The sequence below is a fragment of the Theropithecus gelada genome, chromosome 13 (genome assembly GCF_003255815.1).
Source record: "Theropithecus gelada isolate Dixy chromosome 13, Tgel_1.0, whole genome shotgun sequence".
Classification (NCBI taxonomy): domain Eukaryota; kingdom Metazoa; phylum Chordata; class Mammalia; order Primates; family Cercopithecidae; genus Theropithecus; species Theropithecus gelada.
In genome coordinates, this window is record NC_037681.1 from 64,735,939 (window position 1) to 64,753,763 (window position 17,825).

Consider the following 17,825-nt stretch of genomic DNA (forward strand, 5'->3'; position numbering starts at 1 on the left):
CTGGGGAGACTGATGGGTTGAGTCCAGGAGGTAGAGGTTGCAGTGAGCCAAGACTGAGCCACTCCCGGCCTGGGAGACAGAGCCAGAGTCTTTCTTAAAAAAAAGAAAAAAAGAAAATGTAGATTTTCCATAAAGCTACCATTTATTCTACTTAAAAGAGCTATCCTTTGATGTAAGATTATATTTTTTTCTGCATGTTTTATAATGTCCTTCACAAAATAAGATACTGGGAGGAGATGAGATATTATTTTTATTTTATTTTATTTTTATTGTTATTGTTTTTTTGAGACAGAGTCTCGCTCTGTCACCCAGGCTGCCTATTAGCTTACAGTGTTCCAAATACAAAATTTCATTTTCACATGTCTTCTAAGCCAGGCCTAGAATTCTCTTCTATATAAATTCCTAGATTCCTATATAAGAGAACAGGGGAAAAAGTCCAAATTTAGCAAGTTCAAAAGCAGTCTGAGAGTGGAAAAAAAGACTCCTCAAATATTGGCACAAACTTACCTTCTGTGTTGCAGCTGTACTCTTTCTCAGACCCTGTGCGCCAACATTTCTCACCCTTATTTATTTATTATTATTATTATTTTAGAGATGGAGTCTTGCTTTTGTCGCCCAGGCTGGAGTGCATTGGCACGATGTCGGCTCACTGCACCTCTGCTTCCCGGGTTCAAGTGATTCTCATGCCTCAGCCTCCCAAGTAGCTGGGACTACAGGCGTGTGCCACCACGTCCAGGTAATTTTTGTATTTTTGGTAGAGATGGTGTTTCACCATGTTGGCCAGGCTGGTCTCGAACTCCTGACCTTGTGATCCTCCCGCTTTGGTCTCCCAAAGTGCTGGGATTACAGGCATGAGCCACCATGCCCAGCCTTTTTTTTTTTTTTTTTTTGAGACGGACTCTCGCTCTGTTGCCCAGGCTGGAGTGCAGTGGCATGATCTCAGCTCACTGCAACCTCCACCTCCCAGGTTCAAGCGATTCTCTTGCCTCAGTCTCCCAAGTAGCTGCAAGTAGCTGAGATTATAGATGTACGGTACCACACCTGGCTAATTTTTTTTTTGAGATAGAGTTTCACTCTTGTCACCCAGGCTGGAGTGCAGTGGAGCAATCTCGGCTCACTGCAACCTCTGCCTCCCGGGCTTAAGTGATTCTCCTGCCTCAGCCTCCCAAGTGTCTGGGACAACAAGCACCTGCTACCATGCCTGACTAGTTTTTGTATTTTTAGTAGAAATGGGGTTTCACCATGTTGACCAGGCTGGTCTTGAACTCCTGACCTCAGGTGATCTGCCCGCCTTGGCCTCCCAAAGTGCTGGGATTACAAGTGTGAGCCACTGCGCCCAGCTAATTTGTGTGTGTGTGTGTGTGTGTGTGTGTGTGTATTTAAATTATTATTATTATTATTATTTTTGAGACAGAGTTTCGCTCTTGTTGCCCAGGCTGGAGAGTGCAATGGCACGATCTCAACTCACCATGACCTCTGCCTCCTAGGTTCAAGCGATTCTCCTGCCTCAGCCTCCCAAGTAGCTTGGATTACAGGCATGTGCCACCATGCCCAGCTAATTTTATATTTTTAGTAGAGATGGAGTTTCTCCATGTTGGTCAGACTGGTCTTGAACTCCCGACCTCAAGTGATCTACCTGCCTTGGCCTCCCAAATTGCTGGGAGGTGTGAGCCACCATGCCTGGCCAATTTTTGTATTTTTTAATACAGACAGGGTTTCACCATGTTGGCCAGGCTGGTCTCGAACTCCTGACCTCAACTGATCCACCCGCCTCAGGCTCCCAAAGTGCTGGGATTACAGGTGTGAGCCATCACACCCAGCCAAATTATTTGTAAATATCTTTATTGAGCGAAATAAGATGTAGGCACCCTACTTTGGCTTCTAAAATATTGTTGGACTTTTTTGGGAATTTTCCTTGCCTATGAAATCCCAAAATTTGGGAACCATTGTTCTAATTGAATGCACAAACTGGCTGGGCGTGGTGGCTCACGCCTGTAATCCCAGCACTTTGGGAGGCTGAGGCGGGTGGCTCACCTGAGATCAGGAGTTCGAGACCAGCCTGACCAACATGGTGAAATCCCGTCTCTACTAAAAAATACAAAAATTAGCCGGGCATGGTGGTGGGCACCTGTAATCCCAACTACTCGGGAGGCTGAGGCAGGAGAATCGCTTGAACCCGGGAGGCATGGGTTGCAGTGAGCTAAGATCATGCCGTTGCATTCCAGTGAGACTCTGTCTCAAAAAAAAAAAAAAAAAAGAACACACAAACTAGCAGGTTGACTATTGATAAAGCCACAGATTTTTTTTGTAATTAATTTTTTTTGTTGCTGTTTGAAGAATGCTGTTGTATAAATAAACCCTGGTATAGAAAGACAGTTATAACCTCAGAAGAGCAAAGACTCGGAGTATTATTCCATCACACAAAAGGTCCTTTAAATCAAACGTGGATTTGAGTGAATTGGCAACATTTAAAATGTGTGGAATTTTACTTGTTAATACAGATTTGCAGCTTCCCTAGAAAAATTAGATCTGGCCATCTTGAGCCCACATGTTGCTGGAGCACAGTGGCTGTGGCCCTGTGGGCATGGCATGAGCCTCTAGTTTGCCATCATCCCCACCATTTTCTACTGCATCTCACCCTGCCTGCTTCATTCATGTGAGTGTGCCATCCCAATCCTGCAGGTTTTTATGTTTGCAACCTCATGCAAGTGCAGTCTAGGGACCACAGCACTGATGTCACCTGGGAGGTGGTCAGAAATGCAGAATCCCAGGCTCCACCCAAAATCTACTGAATCAAAACCTGTGTTTTAACAAAATCTCCAGGAAAATCATATGCACATTACAGTTTGAGAAGTCCTTTGAGAAGAACCTGGAACCTCAAGATCCTTTCCTCAACCAGATTCTGTGACCATGGGCAAAGCTCTGAACTATTCACTGTGGCAACAGGTACAACTCACAGTGCCTAGGGTGGGAAGACAGAACAAAATCATATATTAAAATAGCTACCGCTGGGCGCAGTGGCTCACACCTGTAATCCCAGCACTTAGGGAGGCCAAGGCGGGCAGATCATGAGATCAGGAGTTCAAGACCAGCCTGGCCAATATGGTGAAACCCCATCTCTACTGAAAATACAAAAATTAGCCGAGCATGGTGGCTGGCGCCTTTAGTTGCAGCTACTCAGGAGGCTGAGGCAGAAGAATCGCTCGAACCCGGGAGGCGGAGGTTGCAGTGAGCCAAGATTGTGCCATTGCACTCCAGCCTGGGTGACAGAGAGAGACTCCGTCTCAAAAAAACAAACAAACAAACAAAAAAAACAGTTACCATGCCAGTCGCAGTGGCTTACGCCTGTAATCCCAGCACTTTGGGAGGCCTAGGCAGGCAGATCACCTGAGGTCAGGAGTTTGACACCAGCCTAGGCAATATGGTGAAACCCCGTCTCTACTAAAACTACAAAAAAATTAACTGGGCGTGGTGGTGTGCGCCTGTAGTCCCAGCTACTCAGAGGCCGAGGCAGGAGAATTGCTTGAACTCGGAGGCAGAGGTTGCAGTGAGCCGAGATCATGCCACTGCTCTCCAGCCTGGGTGACAGAGTGAGACCCTGTCTCAAAAAAGAAAGAAAGAAAGAAAAAAGCTACTATTATAAGGATGATTGTACAAATATATGACTCAGACTGGGCTGGATCAGTGTCTGCTGGACTGATGTTGGTGGTAGGGGGATGGAGGCTGGAGCTGGGCCTCAAAGACAGGAGGGAGAAAATGTCCAGAATGAGGTGCTCACGTTCTGTAGTGAGGGACCCCTCAGCAGCACAGACCGGCTGGAGCACAGAGCCTGATTTGGAAATACTAAGAAAGCAATAAGATTGGAAATATATTTTGAGCATAAACTGTAGCTTAGACTTCTAAGCTAAGATATTGGCATTTGTTCTCTTTATAATGAGAAGCCATTGATAGCTTTAGAAGTATGAAATGAGTGTTTTGAGGTTAATAGTCTGACAGATTGTGTAGGGTCAGTGGGTTTTATTTTAAAGACACACATTCAGAATGGTTTTACACACAAGCCTAGATGTAGGTAAAGCAAATTCCTAAAGGTATGACACATTTTGTGTCTTTCCAACCTATATTGGCATGCGTTTCTCTGATATGTGAACTCAGAGTCCCTGACCCAGCACCCATAGCCATGCTGAGTCTTTGCTGGCCTTTTGTCAGGCCTTGCCATGAGAGTGACCATTAAAGGTCAGAGAGTCATACGGCCTCTCCCAGGGATACTGGACTGGCCTGGGAATTGAGGAATTCACTCCGCATCCAAGAACCACATTTCCCCAGCTGTAAGATGGCAGAGAATAATGTTTGTGTCCCGATGAAGTTCTAACACACAGTGTTCTCAGATGACTGGCAGCATTTTGAAAGTAACATGTGACTGTGTAATTTATGCTCTTTGAATTTGCAGTGAGACTATTCGTGGCAGTACAATGTCTATCCATGCTCCTAATTAGAAGTTTTCCAGAACAGCTCATGTGTCTGAATTAGAAATATTTGTCACAGGGCATTAAATGTGGCATTTAGCTGTTGGGTGATTTTTTCAATAGAACTTTGTTAAAGACCAGATATAATGTGTCATTGTTTCTTTTGTGATTCTGGATTCTTTTTGAGAACTAAATGTTTAAGCAGTAAAGAGCTGAGACACCCTATGGGTAAGATCCTTTATAAACCAGCCCATTACACCGTGAATTCACTTACATTGTTGGCCAATGACGTCATGTAAGGATCAGATTATGCTTTTCTGTTTGGGTGTGTTTTGTGTTGATTTGTCAAGCCTGGAGGGTTGGCCACCAGGAAGAAGTTGAAATGGCCACTGAAATCCCCTAGCTGTGATTGTCACAAACTTGGGTCTGAGATACACAGAAACACTTGCTTGTCATCAGGCTGAAGCTTTCAGCTCAGGCTGTACCAGTGCCTCTTGGAAATATAAATGAAAGCATTTTTACAACTCAGCAACAAAATATCCAATAGCCTGATAAAAAGATGGGCAAAGGACTTGAACAGACATTTCTCCAAAGATGATATCCAAATAGCCAATGAGGACACATGAAAAGATGCTCAACATCACCAGTTTCATTAGAGAAATGCAAGTCAAAACCACATTGAGCCATCACCTCACACTCATTGGGATGGCTACTATCAAAATACAAAACAAAACAAAACAGAAAATAACAAGTGTTGATGAGGATGTTGCAAAGTTGAAGCCCCCATGCACTGTTAGTGGGATTGTAAAATGGGGTAACTGCTATAGAAAACAGTATGAACAGTCCTCAAAAAATTAAAAATAGAACTACCATATGGCACAGCAATCTCACTTTTGAATATATATCCAAAAGAATTGAAAGCAGGGTCTCAAAGAAATATTTGCACACTCATGTTCATAGCAGTGTTATTCACAATTGCCAAAAGATGGAAGCAAACCAAGTGTTTGACTGATGAATGGATAAACAAAATGTAGTATATACATACAATGGAATATTATCCAGCCTTGAAAAGGAAAGGCCAGACACAGTGGCTCATGCCTGTGATCCTAGCACTTTGGGAGGCCAAGGCAGGAGGATTGCCTGAGGCCAGGAGTTTGAGACCAGCCTGGGCAATATAGTGAGACCCCCATCTCTACCAAAAATAAAAATTAGCTGGATGTGGTGGTGCATGCCTGTAGTCCCAGCTACTTAGGAGGCTGAGGCAGGAGGATTGCTTGAGCCCAGGAGTTCAAAGCTACAGCGAGCTATGATTGTGCCACTGCCCTCCAGCCTGGGCAACAGAGCAAGATCTTGTTTATTAAAAAAAAATAAAAAGGAAAGAAATCCTGTCACATGCTACATATATGAACCTTGAAGACATTGTGCTAAGTGAAATAAGCCAATCACAAAAAGACAAATGCTATAGGATTGCACTTATATATCTACAATGGTCAATTCATGGAAACAAAGTAGAATGTTGGTTACCCTGGGCTGAGGGGAGGCAAGGGGGTGTTGTTTAAAGGATATATACAGTTTCAGATTGCAAGATGAAAAAGTTCTGGAGATTGGTTTCACAGCAATGTGAATATACTTAACACTCTGAACTGTATACTTAAAAATGATTAAGATGATAAATTTTATGTGTTTCTACTACAATAAAAAATACACAACAGATAATTGCATGAATAGCCCAATTTGTAGCCTCCTGTATCTATGCCCTTTGCCTTGTAACTTCTTAGTCCCTTCACACACTGTCTCTGGGCTTGGCACATAAAGTACAGTCAAAAACAAGCTATGTAAGTTCTGAGGCTAGGTCACAAAAAGGATATCATTTCTGCCTTGCCTGCTGTCTCAACTGGGACACTTAACATTTGGTACCAAGCCAGCATGCTATGAAGACGCCCACAGTAGCCAACATGGAGACTACATTGAAGCAATACAGGTATTGAGAACAGAGACGCCCCCAGCCCCACTCCCCACCCAGCTGGCTGCCAGCATCAGGTCCACCAAGGAAGACATATGGATGGCAAATAAGCACATGAAAAGATGCTCAACACCATTAGTCTTTAGAGAAGTACAAATTAAAACCATAATGAGACATCACTACCTACTAACTAGAATCACTGAAATTAAACAGACAACAGACCATGTGCTGGCCAGAATGTGGAAGAATTCACACTCTCATAGGCCAATGAAGGCGACACAAAATGATACTGTCACTGGTAGAGGGTCATGGCTGCAAATTGTCCAGATTCTTGGCGTTTTGAACAAAGAATTGGACAAAACGCCCAGCAAAGAAAGAATGAAGCAACAAAAGAACGAAAGCAGCTGTCGCTTTCGGCTCGGAGGAGGCCAAGATGTAACTTTCTTCGTCGTCCCAAATCCGGGTTCATCCGACACCAGCCGCCTCCACCATGCCGCCGAAGTTCGACCCCAATGAGATCAAAGTCGTGTACCGGAGGTGAAGTCGGTGCCACTACTGCCCTGGCCCCCAAGATCGGCCCCCTGGGTCTGTCTCCAAAAAAAGTTGGTGATGACATTGCCAAGGCAACAGGTGACAAAGGGCCTGAGGATTACAGTGAAACTCACCATTCAGGACAGACAGGCCCAGATTGAGGTGATACCTTCTGCCTCTGCCCTGATCATCAAAGCCCTCAAGGAACCACCAAGAGACAGAAAGAAACAGAAAAACATTAAACACAGTGGGAATATCACTTTTGATGAGATCGTCAACATTGCTCGTCAGATGCGGCACCGATCCTTAGCCAGAGAACTCTCTGGAACCATTAAAGAGATCCTGGGGCCTGCCCACTCTGTGGGTTGTAATGTTGATGGCGCCACCCTCATGACATCATAGATGACATCAACAGTGGTGCTGTGGAATGCCCAGTCAGTTAAGCACAAAGGAAAATATTTCAATAAAGGATCATTTGATAACTGGTGTAAAAAAAAAAAAAAAAAAAACACGAAATCAGGGATTTATTGAAAACGAAAGTACACTCCACAGCGTGGGGGCAGGCCGAGCAGCGGCTCAAGGGCCCCGATACAGAATCTTCCCCGGTCCAAATACCCTCTAGAAGTTTCCCATTGGCCACTTCATGCTCACCTCAGGTAAATGAAGTGGTAGCCCACAATCAGTCTGTTAGGTTGCAGAAAGCAGCCAACCAGAGGATGACGTGGTTATAAAAGTTACACTCCTGTGCAAACATATGATTGGTTGCAGAAAGCAACCAATCAGAGGCTAGGGTGAAGTTACAAAGTTACACTTCTATGCAAACGAAGACTCGGCCCACAATCAGTCTGATTGGTTGTGGACAGCAACCATTCAGAGGCTGGAGTGAAGTTACAAAGTTGCAAAGGAAGACTTCACCCGCAATCAGTCTGATTGGTTGCTGACAGTCAATTTCCCATGCCTGGCAGAAAAGGTGGGGGATTTGTAAAGGGAGTAGCCTCTGGTTTTTGTGATTTAGGCATGGAAAATTAGGGTTTTCCTTTCAGTTTAGTTCTAGGAACGCTGAGTGAAACAGCCTTACGTTCCCTGCCTTCAAACCCTATTCTCCTGCCTCAATACAACTACTTACCAAAACAGTTTGGCAGTTTCTTAAAAATTAACTATACACTTACCATATTATCCAGCTATTTCACTGCTAGTTGGTTCCTAAGAGAAAAGGAAGCTATATTCTTAGAAAGAGTTGTACGTGATTGCTTGTAGCAGTTTTATTTATAATAGCCAAAAACAAACGAAAAAAATCTCACATGCCCACTTATAAAGTATGGTGTATATTCTTTTTTTGTTTTGAGCCTCACTCACTCTGTCACCTAGGCTGGAGTGCAGTAGGGTGATCACAGCTCACTGCAGTCTTGACCTCCTGGGCTGCAGTCTTGACCTCCTGGGCTCAAGCAATCCTGCCTTAGCCTCCTGAGTAGCTGGGATTACAGGCACAACCCTCCCCGCCCAGCTAATTTTGTATTTTTAAGTAGAGACGGGGTTTCTTCATGTTGGTCAGGCTTGTCCCCAACTCCTGACCTCAGGTGATCTACCCGCCTTGGCCTCCTAAAGTGCTGGGATTACTAGGCCTGAGCCACTGTGCCTGGCCAGGAGCAGATGTTTAATAGCAAAAGAAGTAGAAAGAGAAAGGAAAATAGCTCTCTCTTTAGTGAGAAAGAAGGGACTTCCAAGAGGAAAAGGTCAGCTGGTGGTGGACATGCCAGATTTGATAGTCCAGCTTGAGGAGGCCATGTCAGATTTAGGTAGGGCTCACAGGTTTTTTGGGTCAGGTGTGACATTTACATAGCACACATGGAAGGCTGGTGGCCCCACCCTAATCCTATTATGCAAATGAACTCTCCCCTCCGCTGAGGCCATCTTGTCTGCTCCTTACTGTACACGTGGCTGGCAGAGAAGGGGAGATGGAGCCGCCATTTTGAACATGTCTAGGCCCAGGTAGTTCTTTCCTGTGGCATCCACCTGTGCAAGCTCCCAGTTTGCTTGTCTATGTCTGCAGCTTGACTTTACTGGCTGCTCTTTGTTAGAAAATGATTTGGTGCCAGGTGCGGTGACCCACGCCTATAATCCCAGCACTTTGGGAGGCCGAGGCGGGTTGATCACCTGCGGTCAGGAGTTCCAGAGCAGTCTGGCCAACTTAGTGAAACCTGTCTCTACTAAAAATACAAAAAATTAGCTGGGCATGTTGGCGGGCACCTGTAATTCCAGCTACACAGCAGGCTGAGGCAGGAGAATTGGTTGAACCTGGGAGGCAGAGGTTGCGGGTGAGCTGAGATCAGGCCATTGCACTCCAGCCTGGGCAATAAGAGTGAAACTCCTTCTCAAAAAATAAAAAATATTCAGTGGGCATAATTAAAAATAATGAGAGGTATCACTGAGTGCATTCAATGAGCCAAGTATTGGGATTTACTCATTTTTAAATATAATTTGTCCAAGATTAAGTAGCTCCTTCCTCTATACCTCTATACTATATAGTGCTTCTAAGCCACTCCACAAAAGAAGCACTAAGATTAGGGCCCCAGATAACTATAATCATTTAAAAGAAAAAAAATCTCATTATCAGATCAAATGATTCATAGAGCTGTATGTGCTCCTGATGAAAGGGACATCTTAAATCATGACATTCAATTTTGTTGTTGTTGAGACAGAATCTTGCTCTGTCACCCAGGCTGGAGTACAGTGGCGTGATCTCAGATCACTGCAACCTCTGCCTCCTGTACTCAAGTGATTCTCGTACATCAGCCTGCCTCCTGAGTAACTGGGACTACATGGGTGCACCACCACGCTCAGCTAATTTTAAATGTTTTTTTTTTTTTGGTAGAGATGAGGTCTTACTATATTGTCCAGGCTGGTCTCCAACTCCTGGGCTCAAGCTATCTTCCCACTTCCTCTATTTAACCACGTATAAGAAAAATAATTTCCCCCCAAAGTCATTTTTCTTATGCCTGGCTAAATAGAGAAAGCTTTAAGCTTTAAAAAAAAAGTTGTGGTAAAACATATATAACATTTCAGTGGCATTAAGTACATTTATACTGTTATGCAACCATCACCACCATCCATCTCCAGAATACTTTTCATCATCCCAAACTGAAATTCTCTGCTCAATGAACAGTAACTCCCCATTATCCCCTTCCTCCAACCTCCAGTAACCCCCTTTCTATTTTCTGTTGCTATGAATCCGACTACTCTAGATACCTCATCTAGGTGAAATCATGCTTGTTCTTTTGTGTCTGGCTTATTTCACTTAGCATAATGTCCTCAAAGTTCATCTATGTTGCAGCATGTGTCAGAATTTCAGTCCTTTATTTATTTATTGGAGACAGAGTCTCACTCCCATCACCCAAGCTGGAGTGCAGTGGTGCTATCTCAGCTCATTGCAACCTCTGCCTCTTGGATTCAAGTGATTCTCCTGCCTCAGCCTCCCAAGTAGCTGGAATTACAGCACGCGCCGCCATGCCCAGCCTTTTTTTTTTTTTTTTTTTTTTTTTGAGACCGAGTTTCACTCCTGTTGCCCAGGCTGGAGTGCAATGGCATGATCTCCACTCACCGCAACCTCCACCTCCCGGGTTCAAGCAATTCTCCTGCCTCAGCCTCCCGAGTAGCTGGGATTACAGGCATGCGCCACCATGCCCGGCTGTTTTGTACCTTTAGTAGAGCCGGGGTTTGGCCATGTTGGCCAGGCTAGTCTCCAGCTCCTGCCGTCGGGTGATCTGCCCGCCTCAGCCTCCCAAAGTGCTGGGATTACAGGCGTGAACCACCACGCCCGTCCCGAGATTTTTTTTTTTTTTTAAACCTCTGTACTTTTACCCTTTCTTCCTTGGCTGGACTTTGTCCAGCCAGGTTTATTTATAAACCACACAAAGTTCATTAACAAGACCAAGCATTCAGCAAGCCACTCTTCTACCTCCCTTACTGGAGTAAGGCACTCTGAAGGCATAAGTCAGTGAGACATGGCTGAAGATAAAAGCAAGAGAGACTCCATCGGGATGAATATGAAGGGATGCCAGACAAACAACGGGTTTGTCCATAATGAAGACATTCTGGAGCAGACCCCGGATACAGGTAGCTCAGCAGACAACCTGCAGCACAGCACCACGAGCATCCTTGGCTCCCAGGAGCCGGACTTCAAGGGCGTCCAGCCCTACGCGGGGATGCCCAAGGAGGTTCTGTTCCAGTTCTCTGGCCAGGCCCGCTACCGCATACCCCGGGAGATCCTCTTCTGGCTCGCCGTGGCTTTTGTCCTGGTGCTCATCGCGGCCACCGTAGCCATCATTGTCCTCTCTCCAAAGTGCCTAGACTGGTGGCAGGAGGGGCCCATGTACCAGATCTACCCGAGGTCTTTCAAGGACAGTAACAAGGATGGGAACGGAGATCTGAAAGGTACATGCCCAGAGATTGTTCAGGGTGGGTGCCAGGAAAGATGGGTTTATGGTTCTTTCGTTCCTCGGAACCAAATTATGCCTGGGTTGTTCAGTAAGCACATTCCATTATGAATGGTCATGCCAAGTTGCTCCTTGTTTGTGATATTCTTAGAAAATCACTCAGCAGAACCCAGCAGTTCTTTTACTAGCCGAAAGGCTATTTGCTGAAGGCCTTTGAGCCAAATGAGTTGTTTAATTTATTGCCCACTAAGTACATATAGTTGTTCAGTCGTCAATTCTAACTTCTTACATAGAGCAGCCTTCCTTCTAAAATCTATGTCCTGTTTCTGGGAACTTTATAGTTGAATAGGTCAGGGTGGCAGTTGGGAATTGCTTTCCCAGTATACGATGTGGCTAGTTTGGCTGTGTGGCTGGGAGTTTATTAGTGAATAGAGCATAAATAATATTTTTTTTAAAAATCAAGTTATATCTGTAAAAAGTATAGGCTGAGTCTTAAAATTTAAATTCTAAAAAAGGGAAGGAAAGGAGAAAAGGTGTAGCAGTATGCATTTGTCATTACTTGAATTAAGGATTGTTTAAAACCATGTCCATATTAGTATGAAACTGAAGTAAAGAATTAACCAGGGGTAGTGGTACATGACTGTAGTTGCAGCTACTTGGCAGGCTGAGGTGGGAGGATTGCTTGAGTCTAGGACCTTTCAGCCAGCCAGCTTAGGCAACATAGGGAGACCCTATCTCCAAAAAAAAAAAAAAAAAGTGAAAAATTATTTTTTAAAAAAGCTAAGTTAATAATTTCTTGGGGAGGGGGTTATATGTAAAACATCCTTACAATACATTGCTCAAACCAGAACATACCTAAGGGTAAAATTATGCCAGATGGCAGGCATACACTGGGAACTTCTGAGCAAATTGGTTAGTATGGTCACTCTAGTTCAAGGCAACAATACGAAACAAATTAGGAAACTAACAAACTAATGTTTTACAGTGGTAATTGGTTTGAAGAAAACAAAACAGGATGATATGAATGTGGAAAGTAGAAATGGGCTTAATGTATCTTTAAAATGTTACAAATGAACTCTTGAAACCTGCAACTTTCCTTAATCACTAGTAGAAGGATTTTCTTTTTCACACTGGTCTCATTTTCTCTCTCTCTCTCTCTCTCTCTCTCTCTCTCTCTCTCTTTGAGACAGAGTTTCACTCTTGTTGCCCAGGCTGGAGTGCAATAGCATGATCTCAGCTCACTGCAACCTCCGTCTCCTGGGTTCAAGCAATACTCCTGGCTCAGCCTCCTGAGTAGCTGGGATTACAGGCATGCGCCACCATGCCTGGCTAATTTTGTATTTTTAATAGAGACGAGGGTTCTCCATGTTGGTCAGGCTGGTCTTGAACTCCTGACCTCAGGTGATTTGCCTGCCTCAGCCTCCCAAAGTTCTGGAATTACAGGCGTGAGTCACCACATCCGGCTGTATCATTCTCTTTTAAAAAATTGTCCTGCATTGTCACTCATTGAAGAAGAGTGTATCCATCCTTCACGGTGCAGCTCAAACCCATTGCCTTCATTACTCTTTCTTTAGCCTCCCTAATCAGACCATGGGCTCCCCACCCCAGACTCTTTGGCTTTGGATGTGTTTCTAGCATCCTTTAATCCTGCCTTGAGTGACTCCCTTTCCCCGACACATGACCTATTACCTGCTGCCTTTTGCACACAGCAAAAGCAATGTTCTGACTGAATAGACCTAAAGCCCTAAATCCAGAGATACACTTACCACTTCCTGGCCCTGCCTTCCTAATAATCTCCTTCTAGATAGGTCCAACATTCCTATAAACACGGTGGTTTCTAATCAGCTCTGACGTTTGCCATTTCCAATACCTGTTCTTGGAGAAATGTTTTACTTCCTGCAATCCATAGGCATTTGTCTTTGAGGTTGAGAGGATTTCGTTGTTGTTATGATGAAGATCCCATTCCAGTTTTGAGTCTGGTTTTACTGATTGCCCTCTCTCTCCCTGAAGTGTGGGGTGGGATCCCTTGTTTACTTTCTCTCTCTAGCCACTTTGTTTTCATCCTCATGTTCCTTTGTGCCTCATCATAAGATATATTGTGTTGCTGTGCTGGCTTAGATCAAAACTCTTTTGTTGCCTGTTGAGTCCCAGCTACTCGGGAGACTGCGGCAGGAGAATGGCGTGAACCCGGGAGGCAGAGGTTGCAGTGAGCAGAGATTGCACCATTGCACTCCAGTCTGAGCGACAGAGCGAGACTCCGTTTCAAAAAAAAAAAAGCAGCCTGTTATAGGGGAAGAGCCCAGATCCTAGGTGTGGAATGACTGTGCTTTGGAATTAGTGACCTTCAGCCTGCTGTGTGGCCTTTGACAGTTTGATTCTAGGAAGCCACATCAGGATTATACAGAAAGTTACTGGAGATTGAATACTAGACTCAAGTTGCTGAATATGCATTTAGGACTCTGAACTAGAAGGAGAAAACACATTATCTGCTCATTATCCTACGAAGTTCCAAATACAAAGTTTCATTTCCACATGTCTTCTCAGCTAAGCCTAAAATTCTCTTCTGTATAAATTCCTGGCTTCCTATATAAGTGAATAAGGGAAACAGTCCAAATGTGGCAAGTTCAAAGGCAGTCTGAGAGTGGAAACAAAGACTCCTCAAATACTGGCACAGACTTACCTTCCGTGTTGCGGTTACACTCCTTCTCAGACCCCGGGCGCTGACAACATTTATCACCTTTTAAAATTAATTGATGTATTTACTTATTTATTTATATTTATTATTATTATTATTTGAGATGGAATCTCACTCTGTCACCCAGGCTGGAGTGCAGTGGCATAATCTCACCTCACTGCAACCTCTGCCTCCCACGTTCAAGCAATTCTCCTGCCTCAGCCTCCCAGGTAGCTAGGATTACAGGCATGCACCACCGTCCCCAGCTAATTTTTGTATTTTTTAGTTGGGATGGGGTTTCACCATGTTGGTCAGGCTGGTCTTGAACTCTTGACCTCAAGTGATCCACCTGTCTCAGCCTCCCTAAGTGTTGGAATTACAGGCATGAGCCACTGTGTCCAGGCTTCTCACCCTTTTTTAGACATGCCCTGTCTATGCTTGCTCCCTCCTTTCCTTTGCTGTGCCTGGAAGCCCTTCACTCTGATCCCTCTTGCCCGCACCATCCTGGGCCTTGTCTGTCCTTACCCTCAGGGGTCATCAGCTTCCTCTGCCCCTGGGGGCCAGGGGCTAATGCCCTGATGCCCTTAAAGCACTTTCTGCAGCTCTTCCTTAGCTCTTCTCCAGTCTCGTCGTCATGCCACCCCTGCCTGCAGACGCTTCCGAGACCAACACCACCCAAAAGAAACACAATGGGAGTCATATAAGAAATTGTAAATTCTGTAGTAGCCACATTAAAAAAAGGAAAAAAGAAGCAGGTGAAATTGATTTTAATATGTTCTGTTTAATCCAATGTATCATTTCAACACATAATCAGTATAAAAATATATACATATTATTATTTTTTTTTTTTATTTGAAGACAGTGTTTTATCATGTTACCCAGACTGGTCTCGAATACCTGAGCTCAAGCAATCTGCCCACCATGGCCTCCCAAAGTGCTGGGATTACAGGCATGCGCCACCATGCCCGGCCCAGTATAAAAATATTAATGAGATTTTTACATTCTTTCTTTTTGTACAGGGTCTTCAAAATCCAATACATGTTGTTCCCTTACAGCACAGCTCAATTCCAACCAGCCACGCTGCCCGTGCTCAGTAGCCACATGTGGCACCTGGCTGTTAGAACAGCGCAGTGTAGACCACGTGACCGACGGGGCCATGTGTTACTCTGCTCTGTTCCTTGACACTTAGCTCAGCAGCTGGCATAGATTAGCTGCTCAAAAACTATGTGTAGAATAAATGAACAATACCATAGTCTTGGTTTTAAATATAAAATAATGAGTAAGTCACAGATTTTTGTTAATGCTATGTTAAATATCATCGATTACTGCTAGGTAACTAATTTGATTTTTTCTTTTCTTTTTTTCTTTTCTTTTCTTTTTTTTTGAGAAAGGGTCTTGCTCTGTCGCCCAGGCTGGAGTGCAGCGACATGATCTTGGGTCCTTGTAGCCTCCACCTCCTGGGTTCAAGTGATCCTCCTGCGTCAGCCTCCCAGGTAGCTGGGATCACAGGCATGTGCCACCACGCCCAGCTAATTTTTGTATTTTTAGTAGAGACAGGGTTTTGCCATGTTGGCCAGGCTAGTCTTGAACTCCTGACCTTAGATATCCTCCCTCCTTGGCCTCCTAAAGTGCTGGGATTACAGGTATGAACCACAACACCCGGCCTAATTTGATGTTGTTGTTTTTTTATAGAGCTAGATCTTCCTATTTGAATTATACTCAAATTCAACAAAATTCTATGTATTTTTGCCTTCATGTAAATATTTCCATCTTAGGCATATTTGTTATATTTTTTGTCCTTTAACTAAAACAAAGTAGGATTTGTTCATGACTTTGACTTTTTTCTTCAGGTATTCAAGATAAACTGGACTACATCACAGCTTTAAATGTAAAAACTGTTTGGATTACTTCATTTTATAAGTCGTCCCTTAAAGATTTCAGATATGGTGTTGAAGACTTCCGGCAAGTCGATTCCATTTTTGGAACGATGGAAGATTTTGAGAATCTGGTTGCAGCCATACATGATAAAGGTAAGTTGAATGGAAAGTGGGCAGCATGGGGGTGAGGGTTGAGAAAAGCACTTTTTCAAATGTTTACTTAAAGCATTTCTTCCCTTTAACTGTTGTGTACTATTTCTTTCCCTCCCTCCCTCCCTTCCCCTTCCTTTCTTCCTTCCTTCCTTCCCTCCTTCCTTCCTTCCTTCCTTCCTTCCTTCCTTCCTTCCTTCCTTCCTTCCTTCCTTCCTTCCTTCTCTTTCTCTTTCTTCCTTCCCTTCCCTTTCCTTTTTTCCTTTCTCCTTTCCCTTTCCTTTTTCCTTCCCTATCTCCTTTCTGCCCCCCCCGTCTTTTTTTTTTTTTTCCAGACAGGGTCTTGCTCTGTCTGCCAGGCTGGAGTGCAGTGGCGTAATCATGGCTCACTTCAGCCTCCACCTCCTGGGCTCAAGCAGTCCTCCCACCTTAGCCTCCCAATGTATTAGGGTTACAGGCGTGAGCCACTGCTGTGCCTGGCCTGTCATATGTTATTCTAATACAACTTTTCCTAGCATTTGAAATTTTTTTTACTCATTAGGTTTAAAATTAATCATCGATTTCATACCAAACCACACCAGTGATAAACATACTTGGTTTCAATTGAGTCGGACACGGACAGGAAAATATACTGATTATTATATCTGGCATGACTGTACCCATGAAAATGGCACAACTGTTCCACCCAACAACTGGGTAAGTATCAACCTGTCTGATTTACAAAGTGGTAAAAGGCAGATATGCAGTGATTGAACTGGTTTAGTAAAACCCTTTTGAGGAAAAAATTAATGAATATAGTTTATGGGAAGGGGGAAGTTTCTGAAAGAAATAGACATAAGGCTTCCAGTTATTATTTACCCAGACCTCCAATTATTATTTAGGTTTCTGATTTCATCATAGAGGTGATGTGTTCTAGCAAATTCAAACCTATATTCTCTCCTTCCACTCTTGCTTCACTTCCTACCTGATCCAACTTGGATTCCATGTCCCATTAGTTCGATAACCATGTTTCTACTATCCATACCCCTTTGCTTATTTATTTATTTTTTCTTGAGATAGAGTTTTGCTCTTGTCCCCCAGGCTGAAGTGCAATGGCACGATCTCGGCTCACTGCAACCTCCGCCTCCTGGGTTTAAGCAATTCTCCTGCCTCAGCCTCACCAGTAGCTATGATTACAGGTGCATGTCACCATACTCGGCTAATTTTTGTATTTTTAGTAGAGGTGGGGTTTCACCATGTTGGCCAGTCTGGTCTTGAACTCCTGACCTTAGGTGATCCGCCCACCTCAGCCTCCCAAAGTGCTGGGATTACAGGTGTGAGCCACTGCGCCCCGCCCCCTTTGCCTTTCTGACTTTTTGTCTCCTCTGACAAAACCCTAGCCATGAATGAACCCAATTATCTACTTTCTTTTTGCCTAAATCCTGGTAGTTGAGTCTCTGGAGACATCACACTTTCATTGTCCCCATCTGAACTGAGCCATCCAATCTTCTTGGGAATTTTGCTAATTCCAACTGATCAACTTTCCTTCCCTCCGTCTTTTCAAACATTGTATCTGCCTCTGCCCCGATCACTCTCAGCAGCAAACTCGACTTCACAGAGAAAACAGAGGCCATCAAGCCTGCCTGCCCCATTCCCAACCTCTTCCTACTCACTCCTTTTACAACAGAGGCCACATCCCTCCTTTCTGGGGTGACCAGATTTAGCAAATAAAAATTCAGAATGCCCAGTTAAATC

General features: G+C 44.1%; 1 protein-coding gene and 1 pseudogene across 3 annotated transcripts in view; both read left to right on the plus strand.

Moving 5' to 3' along the window:
• The first annotated feature begins 6,901 nt into the window (after positions 1-6,901).
• On the plus strand, positions 6,902-7,450 carry LOC112605121 (annotated as a pseudogene).
• Positions 7,451-10,880: 3,430 nt separating this feature from the next.
• The window catches only part of SLC3A1 (solute carrier family 3 member 1), a 45,548-nt gene continuing 38,603 nt past the window's right edge, over positions 10,881-17,825 (plus strand). For 2 of the 3 annotated variants that reach the window (XR_003115368.1, XM_025354827.1), the window contains exons 1-3: positions 10,881-11,388; positions 15,915-16,094; positions 16,633-16,787. Coding sequence is in view for 2 of the 3 variants with exons in the window: in XM_025354827.1 (XP_025210612.1) it covers positions 10,959-11,388; positions 15,915-16,094; positions 16,633-16,787 (765 nt within the window). In the remaining variant the exon portion in view is untranslated. The remainder of the gene's footprint in view (positions 11,389-15,914; positions 16,095-16,632; positions 16,788-17,825) is intronic. The other variant, XM_025354828.1, reaches the window with a different exon arrangement.